Consider the following 15,013-nt stretch of genomic DNA (forward strand, 5'->3'; position numbering starts at 1 on the left):
TACAAAATATATTAATATTCAGTGACTTATTTCTATTTCATATCACTGTGCCAAATATTAGTAGGTCCACTTGAGCACAGTGTATTAACATACGAAAACATATTAAAATGCAGTGATTTATTTTAATTTTATATCACTGTGTTCCACTAGCACCAACTTGGGTTCACTTGAGCACAGTGTATTAACATACAAAAAAAATATTAAAATGCAGGTGACTTAATTTATTTTATATCACTGTGCTCCATTAGCACGAATTTGGGTCCACTTGAGCGTAGTGTATTAACATACGAATGAAATAATACAAATTTGTGACTTTATTTCCATGTTATATGTGCTCCACTGGCGCAAAATTGGGTCCACTTGAGCACAGTGTATAGAACATACAAAAAGATATTAAAGTTCAGTGACTTATTTCTATTTTATCACTGAGCTCCACTGGCACCAAATTGGGTCCACTTGAGCACAGTACACACGAAAAGATATTAAAGTTCAGTAACTTATTATTTTATATCACTGTGCTCCACTGGTGCCTAATTGGGTTCATTGAGCTCAGTGTATTAACATAGGAAAATATATTAAATTTAGTGACTTATTTCTATTCTATCACTGTGCTCCACCGGTGCCAAATTTGATCCACTGGACCAGTTACCGTAGTACTATATCTATTTCTGAAGTAAATAAAAGGCATAAATGGCGCTCCGTAGAGATGTACAGAAGTCAGAATGACCTCTGAATATACCACCACCTCAAAACAGAGTATTTTTCACATTCGTCGGCTAATTTACGCTACTTTTTATGTGGAAAAACATCATGCTTTGTAGCAAGAATCTTCTGCGATTTTCCATCATTAGAAGCTTAGGTATTTCTTGTTTAGCAAATAACCATATCAGTCGAGAATATAGTAGCATTATTCACCCAAAGCCTAGGCCTAGGCCTAAAATTATCCAAGTCTTATCCAGTAGACACAACCCGAACAAACCGAATATTTTCCGCCGTGTTGGTCGTCAGTTTTCTGCTAGCCCTACAGTCTGGCAACGACTAAAACCAGTCACAGATGCAGTAAGTATTGCCAGCAGTAGTGTATCTGAGGATGGTGAGTTCGTACATGTGACATGGGATAACGGTGAAAACGCCTTGTATCCGTATGCATGGATCCGAGATAATTGTCCGTGCACAAAATGTTTCAACATTAATGAAGATATTTCAGAACGACTTATTCCTCTCAATGAACAGAACCTAAATGATAAAGCGTTGGCAACTACTGTGCATGAAAGTGGACAGTCTGTTCATGTCATTGGCACTGATGGTCACTCTAGTCCGCTTGACGCATCCTGGCTTTTCGATCGACAACTTTGTCGAAAAAAGCCGCTTGATCCATATCAGTCTGTTCTATGGAACGCCCGTGACATCGAAAAAGCCTTTCCAATCTTTGACTACGCTGATGTCCTTCAAGATAATGATGCTCTTAAAGCATGGCTAGAAGCGTTGAAAATGTATGGAATTGCTATGCTGCAGAATGCCCCTACTAAAGAATTGGAGCTGATTAAACTTGGAAAAAGAGTGTCGTTTTTACGAGAAGCAATGTGGGGGTAAGAAATACAGTACAGGATAAAAATATACAGTTATCAATCAGCATTATTTATCAATGTGTATATATATGTATGTAGGCCTATGTGTGTAGTTATTTTTTTCCCCTTTTTTTATTATTAGGAAAAATATTTTGTTTATAATATTTCCCTGGAGCAGGAGTAAGCCTAGGCCTACATACACTTGCATTCATATAAATGTTCATTTAGCAATATTGTGTACATCGACCAATCATTTACCAATATTGGTTTTACAATATAGATATATTTTTAATGATATTGTTGGAACATGCAATCAATTCAAACAAAACAAATAAATTATCATCATGATGATTCCAAAGTTCATGACACATCTTTCTGATACACACTGTACTACATATTAATCATGATTGACAAATTTATGATTACTAATATAATACTTTATTTTTTAATTTATAAAACATTTAAACTTCGTCTTGTATTTTTTTTCAGTTTGATCTCATCTATCAAGTCAAAACCAAATTCTTACGTTCTCGCTTACACTCCCAAGAAAATCCTACTTCATTCTGATATGATGTACATGTCTCTCACTCCAGGGGTACAGTAATTTCTCTTTAATCAAACATTGAGTTTTCGATGACCTACGACCTGCCCATAATGTGTCATTGTTTGTAGCCAAAACAGTGTCAAGGGATCAAGTGAGAAAGCAATCCCAATACATGCAATGAATTAACATGTAAACTAGTTCCTACATTGTTGCAAGTAGAAAGGCTCCCAAATATCAAGACATGGCAGGCTAAGAACTTGACCCTACATAGTTGCTTTATCATGTTTTTTTAGTTATACAAACTTAAGATGGTAAATATCTATAGGCAAAAAAAATGTTATGTCACAAACAAATATGATGTGCCCATATATATATGGACATACCACTACCATGTTTGGGCATATAACTACCATATTTGGGCCCATCACACTTTTGTCAAACTAGTTTGATAGTGTAAACAGACCTTTAAAGGGTAGACAATAATATCGACCAAATTTCCTATTAAAATTATCTAACCCATTTTTTAATACATACTTTAGGTTGTTCTCTTGCACTGTTTATCTCTGCCCGCTTGCACTGGAGGAGAAAACTGGCTAGTGGATGGCTTCTACGCTGCCAAAGTCCTCAAAGAGAAGGACCCACAGGCGTACGACATACTGACAAAGGTCAAAATGGAACATGGAATAACTGGCATTGAACATGGCTCATATTTTGAACATCGTATGAGCAAACCAACAATAAGGTAAACATGCTGCCATAGTCTTGCTTGGTTCTTTATGTTATCAAGATTAATATAATATATTCATCAAACTAATATAGACCAAAGCTTTGTCTACACTATCAAACTTTGAAACAAGAATGAGATTCTATCATAATAAGTTGAATACAATTAATCCGTTTGATAAAATGTCTTTTGCCTGGATTTGAACCTGCGACCTCTCATTTATAGGACAAGCCTTATTAACTAGAAGACTACATAGAAATGGAAGAATTTCTCCATGCATAGAATGAGTCAAATCACTGTTCTTGATGCATTTCAAATTTATATATGTCTACACTATCAAACATTGTGACAAAAAAATGTGATATGCCCATGGACATGATGATGTCATATCACTACCATATTTGGGTATATCACTGCCATATTTGGGCACATGACACTTTTTGTCAAACTAGTTTGACAGTGTAGACTTTACAGCATTAATTTACTTTACGACTTTATTTTTGTAATATTGAAATTGCATTTATAAATTTAAGTTGTACATTTTTGGAAAATTAGTAATTTTATTTGTTCAGTTTGAATGAGGAAGGTGACCCAGTTTGCATCAGCTACCATGAGCATCTCAGAACCAGCAATGTTAGTGCATCCTCCGTGGAAGAGGTAGCCGAGTTCTACCGGGCCCTTAAGATTTTCTCTGACATTCTCTATGACCCTGAAAACATGTACAAACGCAGGCTTCTTGAAGGTTAGAATTTACCTCATAATATACTAATATAATGATAGTATATATATATATATATATATATATATATATATATATATATATATAGTTATCACCTGATGATGGGCTATGCCCGAAACATGTCGTAAAAATAAATCTATATTGAGGCAGTTTTAACTTATTTGATCTTGATTTTTTTTTTGTATATAGTTATAGTTAGTTTAAAAGCTCTATTTTTTACCAGGGCACTATTAAAGCCCCCTTCCCTACGTTTTTTAGATCTAATTTAAGATCACAAACTATATTTAATGTAAAAATAATACTATATGGTCCTATTGCGATAACTTTTTTCGTCTTTAAACGGTTAAAAATGTGAAAAATAAGTTGATTCTAATAATTATAGCGGCCCGCTATAAATCCCAAAATGCATTGCGCGCGGATTGATATTTTTGTTTTTCACCTGTAATTCGCCCACTTTTCGATCGATCGTGAGGCCAAAACAAATGGAAGACTCCTAACTTTTCAGCGAAAATACCGGGTTTTCCCCAATTTGTATCAACGGAGTCTGGCAAAAATAGAAAGACAATTAATGCAGCAACTATACAACGTCAGGCTAGGTATATAGCTAGCGTACGATGTTCGTACGTTACCGATGTTTACCAGCTAGGCCTACAAAACTAAGCCTAGTAGGCTAGGCCTAAGACCGTCCACGAGAGGTCGATCGCCGCGAGCTACTTAGGTAGTGCATTGTTTCTCACTTTTTATCATAATTTACCATAAAACGTACATTTAAGACAAGGAATGACATGGTTTAATGTTTTTAAAGTGATATATATGTATTATTTTCCAAAAAACGTCCAAAATTGCAGGGAAGGGGTCTTTAAACAATAATGTACTCTCATGTGAGTCAAGTAAACAGACAGACCGACCGGAATAATATCTACCTTACCTATTGATTACTTATCTATTTTGTAGGTGAAATCTTTACAGTCAGCAACATTCGTCTTCTACATGGACGTGATGATTTCGTAGTTTCAGAAGATAAAGCTCGTCACATCGAGTCCGGTTATTTAGATTGGGATGAAATTGACTCCAGACTACGCGTTCTTCAAAGAGGAAAGTAAATGCAATCAATACAATAATATGAAAAAATGAGAATATGATCAGAATCTATTCATTTTTCTTATCTTCTTATAATACATTTATGTTCAGATTCAAATGAAAAGTATAAGTGGTGTGAATGAGCACTTAGTGTCGTTTGGTGAGAGCTATTTGACACAAATGGTGATGACAGTTTTGTCTTTGTTTTGAGACAGTGTTCTGTAAAAAAGCACATTATAAATTTAGAAATCTCTGATTGGAAAATGGCAATTAACTTTAGTTAAGATACAAATTATGATGGGAATGAGATTGTAATTTATACATCTACGTTTTTTTAATGAACTTTTTTTATGGACAAAATGATTGTAAATAAATACTTTTTTTAATGTTTATAATTACTTCAGTACTAACACAGGTGCCTGTACTTTATTGCAATATATAAATAAAACAAAATGGAAATAATAGTAAGAAAAAAAGAATGAAAAATTATATTTATATTATGGAAATAAAACTATATTGATGTGTTTTTTGTAGTAATATGCGGTTCGTTTATTTCAAGTGTTGGATCTTCATTCCAGTACAGGTAGTATAGTAAATTTGCCCGAAGTCTGTAGTTATTCATTCATTCATCAGTGGAAAATTATTTCCATTTATGTATTGTCAATTGCATATAAAATATACATACAAATTATGTTTGCTTTAAGATATAGAAAAACAGATAAATAAAAAAACAATTACAATTCGTGTCACATCACTCTTGTACAGTATACTGACAAGCATTCAATGCCCGAACGGAAGCTGGATAAAATTCTTTGTACGCGAAATAATCAACCGGTATATAGGCCGGACATTAAAAAATACAAAAGAATCATAACAGTTTATTTTTATTCAGTTTTTTGTTTAATATTTAAAATACTGTATACTCTACAGATACTATAATAGCCTGGAGCTATTTTCCGTCAGTTGCCATAATAATGAGCATAAATACAATAATATACATTGTTTTCCTCAACTATGTAACATAAATTAAAGTTAGTAAAAGCATAATATAAGTATATTAAAGGCAATTACTTGTTGCTAATATACTGTATTGAAAGAATATAGGAATTGAGTAACAAAATTACACACCCATAAAAAAAACCAGTTTAAGCTACATACTTAAATTTAGGCTTTATTTTTTTTATTTATTCAACTTCTCACTAACTCTGTTAGTGAAGGATCGGGACCAACAGGTAGTAAACACCCAAGGGCCCAGTCCCAATTGCACAGTGGCTGTGTGTGACCGTGGCTGTGTTTGTGTGGACTAGAACACCGGGGTAACCCCCTACTCGTCTCGAAAAATGTACTAGGTTCTTTAAAGTGAGCTGTGTGTACACTGGACCTACGGTTTTATAGTCCTAATCCGAGAAGACTCGTTCTACCACCAGACCCATTGAGCGAGTGAGCCTCGAACCCTTGCCGATGTTATGGCTAGGTAATTACGGTTCCACTGTCTTAACTGCTCGGCCACTCACTTGCTCTCTCTTTATTTTCTCTGACAAAATATATTGATGCTATAGTTTAGTTCCTTTTTATCTCTTCTATTGTCTTTTATTATAAGCCGAGCAGCTGCATCTTTGGAGCGTGAAACTAGATACTTTCCCAACTATGCGTCTATTGATTGTTTAAAAGTGTTGAAATTCCAGTGACCGTATTCACCAATCATACTTTAGTAACCAAGAAAAATGTCAATATATTTAAGGATTTACTTTATTCACTGTTTCACTTCAAAACTGCGATTCCCTTAGCCCATGTGTAAATGGTGAATACAGCCACAGGTCCCAGGTTGGCAAGGAGAAACTTGCTTAATAATACTGTACCAAGGAAGAGTAATATCACTATTCCCTGATATTACTTATTTTCAGACATTCATTAGTTATCCGCTTGGTATACCAAGCGGATAACTCCTTGTTATTGTATGAGATCAATATTTTTTGGTTATCCGCAACTTAGTTGCGGATAACCCTTGTTATTGTCACGTTTCTTTTTCTTCATCTTTATTCTTCTTTCTTTCCCGGATTTTTGTTGCAGCTATATCTCAAATTTTTGTGGACATAACTTTGTATAACTTTGTCATTATATGGACATTTACCTGAAGTTGTGCACCTCCATATTTTTAATGACGTTAGAGTCGCGCAGCGTAAGTTACGCGCAATTTTATGAATTTCAATGATAGGTCATAGATTATAAACCGAAAGTCATTTTGTATTGACACTTGGTAAAAATTTAAGTCATATCAAGGGCAAACTTTCTATGGATTAAAAATGACATGTTTCACAAGAAGTTACGCGCGCACGCGCATTTAAAATTTAAAAATGCGCAAAATTAATTTCTAATCAACTTTCTACGCTGATCATGACGTTTTGAGCATGTAAAAAATTCCCACGGGCGCGAAAAAATTTACGCGTAAGGTGCGCACGGAGCATGAAAATCATGTGTTTTTTTCTTGAATTATGATTTTACAGCCTTTCTTAGTCATTTTAAAAAAGATTTACATCATTTCAAATTAAAATAACGTCATACGAACACGTTGATTTAGACCATTTGCGCACGTTTTAGTTGCAAAAGTGACAACATATTGTCATAATTAAGCCTATTTTTAATCTATTATAGCTCCTCAGGATCATCCACGACCCCCAATTTTTTTAATTTAATATGTAAGCAGATATGTTGTAGATATGAATTCATGCAGAACCTTTACCATTCGGATGTTATGACGTCATCGTATGGCCACACGAATGTAAAATATAGGATTTTTTACTCTTTCGTTATTGCTCATCACATTCAACAAAGCGCATCTCGCTTATACGTATTCCATTTCTCCCGAAATTTTAAAATTGTCTATGTCAATCAACTATCTTTCGCATGAATTAAAAATATTTTAATTTTTATAACGTCATCATGTCTAAAAACGTAAACAACGGTGGTCACTTATTTTCATCTTTACAGTAAAGTTCAATCTGTTATAGCTCGTCAGAATAAAAAGTGATAATCATGATTAAAACGTTTTCTGGAAGCTATTGGATTGTAGACACAACATGCACATACTTTGTGAAAAAGTAAGATGCGCTCTCGTTTAAACGCAATGAACTTTTACGCAAGAGATGAAAATATGACTTTTTGAATTCAACTGGCCATATGATGACGTCACAGCATCTGAAATCAGCACTGTAAACATATTTATTTCATGTCATAGGATGGCATAATAATTGTCGAGGTTCATATAATTAAGTATGTGCATGTTGCGTTTGCGCGGATAACCCGAACTCGTCAAAGTGACGAGTTCAAATCTAGTTTTCTGTATTATTCTTCTTTCCTTCCTTCCTTTTTGTGAGTCGTGTTTCTCTAAAATGTGTAAACATAACATTTCATAACTTTGACAACATATGGGCATTTATGTGAAGTTGTGCACCTCCTATTTTTGAATGACGTCATAGTTGCGCAACGTGACTTACGCGCAATTTTATGAATTTCAATGATTGATCATAGATTAAAAACAAAAAGTCATTTAGTATTGACACTTTGACAAAATTTAAGTCATATCAGGGGCAAACTTTCTACGGATTTAAAATGGCATGTTTCACAAGAAGTTACGCATGCACGCGCATTTAAAATTTCAAAATGCGCAAAATTAATTTCTAATCAACTTTTTACGCGTTTCTTGTCATTTTGAACATGTCAAAAATTCCCACGGGCGCGCAATTTTTTACGCGCGCGGTGCGCACGTAGCGTTAAAAACATATTTTTTTCTCTTGAATTATATTTTTCAAGCCTTTCCTAGTAATTTTGAAAACAATTTAGACCTTTTTCAGTTTAAATAACGCCATACGAACACGTTGAATTAGACAATTTGTGCGCGTTTTTTATGAAAAAGCTTAAAAAATCGTCAAAATTATGTCTTTTTTTAAACAGTCATAGTTTCTAAAGTAAACCGTTAACCGTTTATTTTTATTACAAAATCTAGAAGTTGATGAGTTGTAGATATCGGATCATGCATCAATAAGGCTAAAAAAACATTGTGACGTCATCGTATGGCCACACGAATGTAAAATATAGGATTTTTGTCTCTTTCGTTATTGCTCATCACATTCAATGGAGCGCATCACGCTTATCTGTATTCCTTTTTCTCCTACATTTATATATTGTGTAGGTCAATCAACTTTCTTTAGCATGAGATAAAAATATTTTAATTTTTATGACGTCATCATGCCTAAAAATTTTAATTACGTGGGTCATTAATTTCATCTTTACAGTAAATTTTAATCTGTAATAGCTCGTAAGAATAAAATGTGATAATCACGATTAAAACGTTTTCTGGAAGCTATTGGATTGTAGATACGAATTCATGTAAACATTTTGCCAATCGGATGTTGTGACGTCATCATATGGCCAGTTGAATAAAAAAAGTTGTATTTTCATATTTTGCGTAATAGTTCATCACATTTAAAAGGGTGCGCATCTATATTTTACGTATTCAAATTTCTTCTACACGTTAATATGTTGTTCCTGAGATAATTTCCTTCTGAAATTGCTATCTAAGTGTTTCATTTTGATACCGTCGCCATGTTAAAAATTGGAATAAATGGCGGGTCCCGTAATTTCACCTATTCTACACTGTATGTAATATGTATACAGCTTATACTGTTTGCATGTATATACTATATGACACAAAATTGACAGAATTCAGCACTAACAGCATATCATATTCTTCAGTTCTTGTCATAATGCCATAAACTTTATCTGTGTGCAATATTCCAACGTATGACGTGCACGTGGCGTTTGTCGTGGTGCGGATAACTAACTCGTCAAAGTGACGAGTTTCATGTCTAGTTCACTTTGTTTCCGTCTGGAAATTTATTTGTTACTCTTAGCAAAACTGGATCTGTATTTAAATAAGTCATGTTTCATTATCATGTGCCATCCACCAGTTATTAGAACAGAGGCTCCCTTATTTTGACAGCTAAAATTAAATACTTTTTTTAAGACTAAATATTATACAGTATGTTATTGCTCGCCCATTTAAAAACTCCTAGATTCTCCTCTGTTGAAGAAGGTCATTAAGTAAATGTTTTTTGTTGATCCTTTAAGGTGGGAAATTATCAGCCTTGATTGCTGTGTCACATGTTCTTTTCTGGTGCTTGTTTGTGCGCCAAGTATAAAAACACGATACTAGAAAGGGCGCTTATTAAAAATATAACGTCAAACCACCGATGATAGAAGTTGAATTGCAGATCACCTAGAACCTCGGTTATGATCACTCGATACTGTGGCGGCATGTTCATTCGCATTAAAAGAACAGACGACACAAAGTACATACCCTAGAAGAAAAAAGAATCTTTAAATGTAAAATGACATTTACAATGTTTAAACCAGGGTTCCCCATACTCAATATTGATTTTAAAGGAGGTGGTGGGGCTGAATATCAGTGTTAACCTACTGGTTAATTGGAAGTGCTAGTCTCTTTAAAGATTGTTGAAATAAGCAAAAACTAAATAATTTTGTCCACATTGGGGTATACTTTTAGCTTGATGTGTCCAAAATGTGTGATACAGCGAGGATGGCTAGAATTAATTTGACAAGATAACGTAATGACATGCATGCCACCGTTTATATAAAACAGTGGAGATTCCTCCTTTTGACTACTTTTATATATCTATTCTATATATGTACTGTCAAAGATGGCGTTACCACTTACCATAATTTGTGCTAAGCATAAAACAATAACATTGGAAGACTTGCTACTGGAAATTGTATAAAAAAACTGCAAAAACAAAATCAGTTTTACTGATGATAATGAAGTCAAGTTATGTTATCATTATTTTAAGGAGAGAGGAAATCATATAATGCTGAAAATGATTAATTATGGTAACAATTTATTACCTTTGTTAACTTGATTAAAAGACCTCGTATTGAAGTGACAATAATAATACCAACTAAAATGAAAGACACTTGTTGCGACCAAAACTCTACCTGCAAAAAAAAAAAAAAGGAAAAAAATGATGAATGACGTTAACGTATGGTAAATTATAATAAAATCACCTTCAAAATGTTTTTGTTGAAAATCTTGACCTGAAACAAGGTTATCTCATTGTAGGAAATAAGAATTTGATTTGGCTTAACATTCATAAAATAAAAACGTTTGGCACACATTGCATGTCATACCTATAATACTTAAGCTGTATTGCAAACAATACTAACTATATAAAAAGATAATAACAAGAGAGTTGGCATAATTGAATCATAACAAATTCAATAATGTTCAATACTCAATAATAAAAACATATTGCAATAGTTTCCAAACTTTACTACATTTTATATATACGTTTTTCCACATTTTGGCTCTGACGCATCTGCACCCAGTCCCAGTATAGCTTCATTTTGAGCTGCAAAGGGATCAATGCACCAAGTAAATAATGAAGACTATAAGTAAATGTATGAGTAATCTAATCATATACTTACATCCAACTGTATACCTAGCCATTCTACCACGATTTCAAATCCTTTTGTTACTGGGTCTTTCTTTCCAACTCGATCAAACACTATATTTATCGTGCTGATGGTGATTTTCCAAGTACAATACAACGAGAACACATAGCCCATCAGATTGAAGAATCGACCTTTTAATGTTTTAGAATACTCTGTTCTTGCCTTAAATGTAAAAAGATATTTTTTTATAATTTTTCTACAAACTTAACACAAGCCCATATACATGGCTGCAGTCGCGTGCTCAAATTTGAGTTAGTGTTTACCGACCGACCGACATAGTGAGCTGGAGAGCTAAAAATATATTTTTGAAAATCATGACTTCCAATTACTGTATATATTACTAGGAATATCTAAAATGTACTTTAGTTTAAAACCTTCCCAGTATATTTTAATACTGTACCCCACCCATAATATTCTGCAAACTAAGGATTTTATGGTATGTACTATATAAAACATAAATGTCTTACCCTAGTATTTTGAAGGTCGATTAGTTCTATAAACAACTGTCGACTGAGTTCTTCATAACCACTTATTTCTTGCTGTAGTTGTGAAGTATCTGAATGGAAAAGTCAAGGCAAAACGAACAAACGCAACGCACAAAACCAGAACCTGACGGAGGCTGAGGTTTCTATAAGAAGTTTGTGTTTATTGATTGGTGGATGAGTATGATGTATGAATGAGAATTGAATCTGAACACAGAGGTAACCTCTACTATTCTGATAGACATGCTGGATTTATATTTAAAATATGCACAAGCTGTGAATCATAGAAAACGATAATTATAAGGATACTGCCCTCTGTAGTTGAGGTAACACTTGTGATCATTCCCCATATACTGCTCTTAGTACGTGATGTGGTGTTGTTTATCCGATCACGTTCCACTAATGCTAGTCTTAAAAAGGAGAAAAAAAAAACTCAACTAGGTAAGTAGAAATAGGTAGCTCATCTCGCTCTTATTATATTCATATTGGAGTGAACTAAAAATGAGATGAATTGTTAAATCAGAAAAGAACCCAGTAATTGACACTGTAGACAAGAAAAGTGTGTGATATAGCAAGATTGTTTACCTTTTCTTTTTTGTCAAAATCATGTCAACGACCTGTAATAGTTTTCTTTCATGAGCTTGGATGTCTGTAGCTGTCACATGACTAAACAACAATATACAATAAACAAAAATATATAAAGTACAGGTAAATTACCAACAATTTATATATTTTATAAAGAATCCATTTCTACAAATTTCTTATATAGCCATCGGATTAAATCTAGTACCAATGCTTAATTTGGTCTGCCGAAAAGGTAAATACAGTAAAAACCCCACCTTTGGGACACCCCTATTCAGGGGACACCTCTATTAAGGGGACATTTTTTTGTGAACCGAAAGATGGGAAATATATCTTTAAACACTATGGCCAACCCCAATTCAGGGGACACCCCTATAAAAGGACACTTTTTTGGGTTCTATTGTAAATGATTTTACAAATATTGCAGCTAAAATTCTGGTACTTACCGTATAAAATAGGCTAAGTAGGTATATGGACAATTAACGGCACCAAAGCCAGATAATAGCGCCATCAACGTCACACCGATAACACCTACACGACTTATCACCTGTTCGATTGACAATATTCCTAAATTGAAAAAAAAACAACATAATTTCAAAACATATTAGGAGAAAAGTTTATAGTGAATAGTCACTACGCAACATCATTAAATATTTTAGATCTTGAACAAATGAAGAGAAATAGGGGAAAGCAATTTACCATGATGTCGGCTCAAAATGGGAAATGGATCACCCAGCTTCCAGAAAAAGTAAATGTACACCAGCCAAGCTGATACAGTCAGCATTAAGATGGTAGTATATCGTCTTTGGACTGAAAAGAAAATACACATGAACAGATCAACATATTAGGCATTACAAAGGCATCAGAAGTAGCCCACAACAGCATTGAAAGGCAAACTTATGCGGCTTAATGGAGGGAGCTAGACTGGTAAAAGTGAATGATGTAAATGCATTGAACCATGTCATGTTTGAACTAGAAGGAATTGTCTGTGTGGGTTTGGAGAAAGGTGTACAATTGTGTCTTGTGTTTTATAATTGTTACTTTATGTAGAGATATTTATTTTATGGTTTTCTTCTAATGCAAGACTTTACTTTCTGTGTTTTTGCTTCTCCTTTGCTAATTTCTTTAAATCTTTCATAATTTAATAAACATATTAAGAATTATGATTTACATTATGTATACAAAGTTTATTACACAAAAAAGTTAACTTTAATTTAAATTGAAATAAATATTAATTTGATTGTGTTTACTGTACTCACCAAACCTGACATTACTGACAATATAATAAGCAATATAAAATGGCTGTACAACGATCAGAGTGAAAAGAATGGCATACAAATCCAACTTCCAATGGAAAAGTCGGGAGCTATTATTAAAATAAGAAATAGAAAAACTAATTAAAACCATTTGATAATGATGAGATATAAAATAATCATTATTAATTACAGTTTTACCTCTAATTTAGGTTAATAATAATAATAATAATAATAATAGTTTTACTTTATTTTGAAAGGTGATAATGTAAAATTGGCAGATTTAACAAAAACATCCTACAATATTGAAAATAACAATCTTCTTACTTACCTGGAATTTAGGAAGCCAATGATTTCAAAGATTATAAGTTCAAACATTGTACATGAAAGTGCAAAGGTCACAGAGAAAATGAGCTGAACAAGATTATGATGAACCTTTGAAACAAAAATTAAACAATAAAAATAATTATAAATGAATTGTAACAACTGTTTTCCAGGAATTTAGATTGTGAAATGTATACTGGTATATTCTTTTCCATTCGTTCTGTCAAAAAAGTCAGACAAGGTACTAGCCTAGATACGGTTTCTTTTACTAATAGCATTACATTGCTAACACTATTATTAGGGTGCTAATAGACAAAATGTAGACCACATTGAAAAGTCCTCACCTCATAGTTTCTGAAAAGCTCTCGCATGAAGAAAACCCAACCACCAAGAAAAAACAGAATCTAAAAAATACAATAAATAATGCTTTAATTTTAAATTGTATAAAACAAGAAAAAAATAGAGAGGGCACACATTTATTAAAGATCTGTTTGTTGGCTAGGTCTAACGTAGGACTACTTGATTGAACTGTATGACTCAATAGTCTAGCCTAGCTAGGCCGAAACGGTAGGAAGAAACACTGCTGTACTGACCAGAGACGGAGACGATATGGTCCTGTAGGGTGATCATGAATGATGATATGATACGCCTAGCCTAGCCTAAGTGTGGCCTAGCCTTATCATTCTCTTTGTATGCTACACGTACCTGGGTAGTAAACATTACAAATGAGTCTAGCATAAAAGCCATGGTTAAATCTATAATCACAATAATTATTTATGCCTAAGTTAGCCTATATTTTGTCAATAATTGCGTCGTCAGTTTGGTTCCACATCAACAGGAGGCAGCCATTTTTCATCAGAAAGTTGTTTACCAAACTCATTAACGATTGGTCTAAATTCCAAAATAAAAACTACACTTCTGATATCATCCAATTAGACTTTCTGTATCATAACATTCGGAACTTCATTTTAAATAATTCGCTATTCTGTTTTACTCACTCCCACTGTTTTTGCAAGTAAAGATAATTAGTTAAATATTCTTTTTAACAAAAACATTTAAAATGTATTTTGTAATTTAAAGAAACCATTATTTATTACAATCTTTTATTAAATTGGAAATATGTAGTTGTATTCGTTATTATTTAATCATAAATCTATGAAAAAGTGAGGAGGACGGATTGTTAATTAACCTA

The 15,013-nt window shown here is 33.3% G+C and overlaps 2 protein-coding genes across 2 annotated transcripts; one reads left to right on the forward strand and one right to left on the reverse strand.

Annotated features, from left to right (window-relative positions):
- Positions 1 to 687: 687 nt before the first annotated feature.
- Positions 688 to 5,188, forward strand: LOC144850318 (gamma-butyrobetaine dioxygenase-like). Its single transcript, XM_078707571.1, has 5 exons — positions 688 to 1,589; positions 2,058 to 2,163; positions 2,652 to 2,854; positions 3,409 to 3,578; positions 4,530 to 5,188. Exons 1-5 carry the CDS (start codon positions 796 to 798, stop codon positions 4,676 to 4,678), a joined length of 1,422 nt encoding a protein of 473 aa, XP_078563697.1. The 5' UTR covers positions 688 to 795; the 3' UTR covers positions 4,679 to 5,188.
- Positions 5,189 to 9,506: 4,318 nt separating this feature from the next.
- Positions 9,507 to 14,665, reverse strand: LOC144851182 (Golgi pH regulator-like). The gene is made up of 13 exons (XM_078708749.1): positions 14,527 to 14,665; positions 14,166 to 14,225; positions 13,829 to 13,932; positions 13,504 to 13,610; positions 12,944 to 13,054; positions 12,691 to 12,811; positions 12,248 to 12,328; positions 11,972 to 12,072; positions 11,648 to 11,736; positions 11,154 to 11,342; positions 10,575 to 10,664; positions 10,390 to 10,455; positions 9,507 to 10,012 (listed from the first exon to the last, which is right to left on the reverse strand). Exons 1-13 carry the CDS (start codon positions 14,566 to 14,568, stop codon positions 9,812 to 9,814), a joined length of 1,362 nt encoding a protein of 453 aa, XP_078564875.1. The 5' UTR covers positions 14,569 to 14,665; the 3' UTR covers positions 9,507 to 9,811.
- Between the last annotated feature and the right edge of the window lie 348 nt (positions 14,666 to 15,013).

This window comes from Antedon bifida, chromosome 8 (genome assembly GCF_963402885.1).
Source record: "Antedon bifida chromosome 8, ecAntBifi1.1, whole genome shotgun sequence".
Taxonomy (NCBI): Eukaryota; Metazoa; Echinodermata; class Crinoidea; order Comatulida; family Antedonidae; genus Antedon; species Antedon bifida.